This window comes from Lathyrus oleraceus, chromosome 1 (assembly GCF_024323335.1).
Source record: "Lathyrus oleraceus cultivar Zhongwan6 chromosome 1, CAAS_Psat_ZW6_1.0, whole genome shotgun sequence".
NCBI lineage: Eukaryota > Viridiplantae > Streptophyta > Magnoliopsida > Fabales > Fabaceae > Lathyrus > Lathyrus oleraceus.
In genome coordinates, this window is record NC_066579.1 from 37,778,296 (window position 1) to 37,783,066 (window position 4,771).

Here is a 4,771-nt window from a genome sequence, read left to right on the forward strand (position 1 = left end):
ACGTGCTGGTTCTGTTAGGTTTTGAAAAATGATTACTCGACGTTGGATCGAGGTTTTGATCTTGCTTTGAAATGGTTATCGAATGTTCGTTTTATTTCTTGTATTAACAGATGAATAAAGAATGAAAGAATATTATACATTTCATGGGAGAGGGATACATTTGTTATGAATGGGGATTGTTCATGGCAATCAAACAACATAAATATATGCCTCATACATCATACAAGTAGGCAACAGTCAATCAGACAATAAGATATTTAAACAAGTATGTGATCAAATCAAATAATCAAAGAAATGAAATGAATGAGCATTAAACAACGTATGAGTGTAAGTGTAAGGGAACCGGCTCATTGTAAGAAAGCCCAAGAGTAAGCTATGTGAGGTTGATGGCGATGCTTAAAAAGCAATCGACTTACAAGGGTGTAAAAAAATGGGCTCGATATTAAATCGAGAAAGTATGATTTTTATAGTTTAAAAAATGGTTTTGAACTAAATTAAAATACAACAACTATGCATTATTAACAAATGAAATTATAATAAACATAAAAAAAACGAAAATGTTAATAAAATACTACAATAATAAAAAAATGCTAAAAGAAGATAAAATAAAATAATAAGCAAAAAGTACCACACATGAGTATTGAACCCTCTCCACTTAATATTATGAAACTACCCTCTCTCCACTAGGCCACTCAACATCAACTGCTACTGAGATACTACGCTAAGTATATGAACCGGGCTAAAGATTTAAAATAAAAGCAAAACAAACATTCTTATGGTTTTTGTATTATCTCTGTAAAAAAACAAATTAAGTTAAATAAATAAAAAAAAGAAATTAGTAAAAAAAAGAAAACAGAAAAAGAAATGGGAACGGGGAAGAGAATACAGAGGAGTTCGTCTTCCTCCCTCTCTCTCGCATCTTACGAGCTCAAAACTTCCCCAACAATGGCAACCTCACGCACCCCAGACTTCACATTTCACTCAATCTCACTCTTGCTCTCAACGAAACCCCTTTCAAACACTCTCAGCTCTCACAAAAACAAATCAAACAACAAGCATGAAGAGAAAGAAAAAGAGTAGGAAAGAAAGGTTCTTACAGGGCGTCGCTGCGGTGGTGGTGATGGATGCGAAGAAAACTGGCCTCCAGGTACGATTTTGGGGTTTTAGGTTTTTCTCTCTTTCAGATTTTCGCCTCCACCTCTTTCTGTTGCTTGCCTCTTTTTGGATTAGGGTTTTTTAGTCTCTATTTTCGCCTCCAAGTCCTCTTTTTTCATTGATTCATTCTTTCTCCTTTTATCTTCACAGCTTTAGGGTTTAGGGTTGTTGTCTGGAATTCCAAAGAATATCTTCTGCAAACTACTTTTGATGCGCTCAGTTGGGATTGGCCTTTTTGATGCTTGATTCGGAAAAGGTAACCAATCTACGTACTTTCGTCTTCGTCTTTGTCCTGATGCCAATTTTGGGAATTTTCTGATGTTTTGAATTTTACTGTTGGCTAATTAACCTTTTTTACTGCAGGGTGATGTGAATGATATGCAACCTTGCTAATCTCGACCAACTTCTTCTGCCATGACCATTTACATGGTGAGTTTTTGACTGTCAGTTGATGTACCATGCCAAGTTTGTCATTTTAGGTGTTGTGTGGTGTTGGTTTCATATTGTAGTGACAACTTGTGTTTTGATGTAGCAGCAGGCATTTTGGACTTGCTTGAGCTTGTATTGCAGTGAATATTGATGACCACTGTGGTTATGCATTACAGCAGGTTTGGATTGGTTGCAAAGTTGTAGGCTCAAATGACTGTGGTGCTTCTGTTATTGGCCTGGCATGCTATGTTGGACCCTTGTTTAGCTCAACAGGTGGTAAGTATATAAGCCTGTTTTTTTTCTTGTGTTAGGCTCATTGCAACATGATATCTAGTCCTACAAACCCAATGTGCTGGTGGCTTTCAATTGACTTGTTGCAGGCCTTGAGGTATGTCTAACTGTTGTGACTTGGTGCAGATTGGTGCAGAATACTTGCAAAGGTTGTTTTGCACTCAGGTATGCAATTGGGTTTGCAGCCTTGTTAACCATTCAAATTGATGTGGCCATGTTTAGGTTTATGTCAGTCACCTGTTATGTTGCTGTTTGCAGGTTTTGGCCATGGTGTTAACTGGTTTGTGTGTTAGGTTCATGTGTCATGACTGAGTTTGGTTGTGTTGGTCTGTTGCTGCAGGTCTACTCCAATTGTTTCACTTGGGCATGGAATGTCGCTTGATGGATGTTGACGGTTGTTATGTCCTGCTATGGTGCAAGTGCACATTCATTGGCATGGTTGTCTTGGTGATGCAACATGTTGTGTTGACGGAAAGTTGGTTATTCCCTTGCCTTGGTATGCAATGTTACTGCAGGATGGTGTTTGTGCAGGGCTGTTATGGTTTGGTGTGGCATGAGGTCTCGCTGCAGGTTCATAATACCTCATGTGTTGTTATTGTTTGTATGATTTGTGGTTGATGTGGTTAGGTCTGATGCAAGATGCTACCCATGATGATGAACTGCACTCATGTCAAACACTTCCCTGCTGCTGATTATTGCTATTTTGTAGGTTTGCTATAATAGCCTGAACTTGGTGTTGGATGCAGGGTGAACCATGATGAACAACATGACTGCTTTGATTTGCTCCTGCTGTGATGTCTTCAGTAGTTTGGACTGTTCTTACTTGTCATTGCAGCAACTTCAAATGGAGTGGTAATCTGTGTATCCTGCTTACATGCAGACAAGCATGCCAAGATATGAACTTGTTCACCCGGGAAAAGAAAGGAACGGTCAAGAGAGCGCAATGATTGTATATCTGGCTCATGATTCCAGTTTTCAGGAAGTTCCCTGCACGGAATGGTGATCCATCCTTCTTCTTCAGAAACATCAATGTGCTTATCAATAATCGTCGGCAAATCACGATGATTCGAATTCAATTCAACATCACAATCGTATCGCGAATAAGGAACATCAGATTTATGAGCCTCGTAAGAAGATCCAGCGGATGCTGACCGGTGATGAACATCGACGCGAGGTTCTGGAATCGGAGTGTGTTCTGAGTACACGCTCGTTGTAGAACGTATCAGAAAATTCATTGTGCCTGAAGAATTAGAAGAGGGAGATTCGAAGTTGTAGTTGCGATCAGTGAGGACATTGTTTTGATCTTTTTTGTTGTTTTATCACATGTAACAGTACCTTTGGTGTAATTTGGATATAGATTATAAAAATGGATATGGGTTTATTTCCAATGGCTGTAAATAATGTTGCTCTGGAGATGATTCCAACAGCAGTAGCAGCACCTCAACTTATTGCAGAAGATTGGGTAGCTTGCGACAGTTGCCAGAAATGGCGGCTTCTACCTACTGGCTTAAAGCCAGAGCAACTTCCAGAGAAATGGTTGTGTGTCATGCTTAATTGGATGCCTGGGATGAATTCTTGTGACTTTAGTGAGGATGAGACAACAAAGGCATTGTATGCTTCATATCAAATGCCGATTTCTGAGGGTCAAAATAACTTGCAAACGCATGCCTCTGAAACTGCATTTGGAGTGAGCTCTGCTGATGCTTCACAGTTTGGTCTGAATCACAAAAAGTCCAATTCTAGCGTGTTGCACGACCAAAGAAAAAAAGAATAACATTGGGCATGCATATGTAATGATGAACATTAGAACACCTGATAGGAAGGTTGAGTGACTTGAAATTCCTATAAAAGCTCCGGCCACATCAATGGTAGCTAGTGTGTTACTGTTCCCAAGAGCAAAATGGCCTGCCATTCCCAGATTGTACAGTGCAGTAATCTCAACCCACTGCTTATGATGTGACCCACAAGAAGAAAAGGCAAGCATGTAAGCCAAGATTTGAACATTGAGCAACAACAAAGGCATTGCGTTAATTGGTCGTTGAAGCAACAATTACAGAAGACACCATGATGTTATGTACACACAGCCCATAACATGCAAAGAATCTTTTAAAACAAATATTGGTGTCATATTATGGACTTCCGCAGGAACAGAAGCAGACATGTAGAGGTTCCATTTTGAGCACATTTCACGAGTTTTCATAGGCATAATCCAAGGCAAAACCAATACAACTGTAACAGTAGTAAATGTCAGGGTGGCATAAAAAACTTGAACTGAAAAGGTGGCGTCCTTATTGTATGCGGCAGACAGGTCCTGATGTTTCATAAAATATTGCAATACCAACAAACCAGACATTAAAAGGCTGAACCTTATGACCGTTGCAACTTTTGTTTTGGACTGCAATAGAAATAATACAAATATGCCCAACATGATGATCATGATACATGATGCTATCTTAATCAAGTTTATATATTGAATTCCAGCCTTTGATGCACATTTGTTTCCTTAGGATCCAAGCATAAAGTTTGCACATGAGGATCAGTAGCTTCGACCAAATGCCCCCCTTAAGATTTAAATCCTAATATCAAAACCAATTTATAGAACATGATTGAGACTCTTTTTGTGTTTCTCTTGAATTATCTATTAAAATCCATGCAAATAAAAGATGGCCTTCGGCCACTAGCTTGATTCCGACGATAACCAGGCTTGGTCCCTCTTGAAAAACTCACATGATAATAACTCTCCCTTAAAACATGATAATAACTCTCCCTTAAAACATGGTAAACCACTGGAATCTCGTTGAATCAAATAATGTTCATCAAAGCTTTTCAAGACTAATATTTTTGACCACATACTCTAATCCAAACACAATAATCCTTGAATTCCTTGATTACCACC

The 4,771-nt window shown here is 38.8% G+C and overlaps 1 protein-coding gene across 3 annotated transcripts; it reads left to right on the plus strand.

Annotated features, from left to right (window-relative positions):
• The first annotated feature begins 847 nt into the window (after positions 1-847).
• Positions 848-2,754, plus strand: LOC127089011 (uncharacterized). 3 transcript variants are annotated; one of them, XM_051029355.1, is made up of 7 exons: positions 848-1,147; positions 1,306-1,411; positions 1,519-1,584; positions 1,761-1,860; positions 2,002-2,040; positions 2,216-2,445; positions 2,622-2,754. In XM_051029355.1, exons 3-7 carry the CDS (start codon positions 1,570-1,572, stop codon positions 2,631-2,633), a joined length of 396 nt encoding a protein of 131 aa, XP_050885312.1. In that variant the 5' UTR covers positions 848-1,147; positions 1,306-1,411; positions 1,519-1,569; the 3' UTR covers positions 2,634-2,754. The 3 variants fall into 3 exon arrangements, with proteins under 3 accessions (XP_050885312.1, XP_050885306.1, XP_050885301.1); XM_051029349.1 differs by having other exon boundaries at positions 2,585-2,697; XM_051029344.1 differs by lacking the exon at positions 2,622-2,754 and having other exon boundaries at positions 2,216-2,540.
• Positions 2,755-4,771: the final 2,017 nt, after the last annotated feature.

What these genes read in the sequence shown, in the direction of transcription:
- LOC127089011 (XM_051029344.1), top strand. An exon ending in CTTGTTTAGCTCAACAGGTG is followed by an intron (nt 1,861 to 2,001) that starts GTAAGTATATAA and finishes GACTTGGTGCAG; the next exon opens with ATTGGTGCAGAATACTTGCA. An exon ending in AAAGGTTGTTTTGCACTCAG is followed by an intron (nt 2,041 to 2,215) that starts GTATGCAATTGG and finishes CTGTTGCTGCAG; the next exon opens with GTCTACTCCAATTGTTTCAC.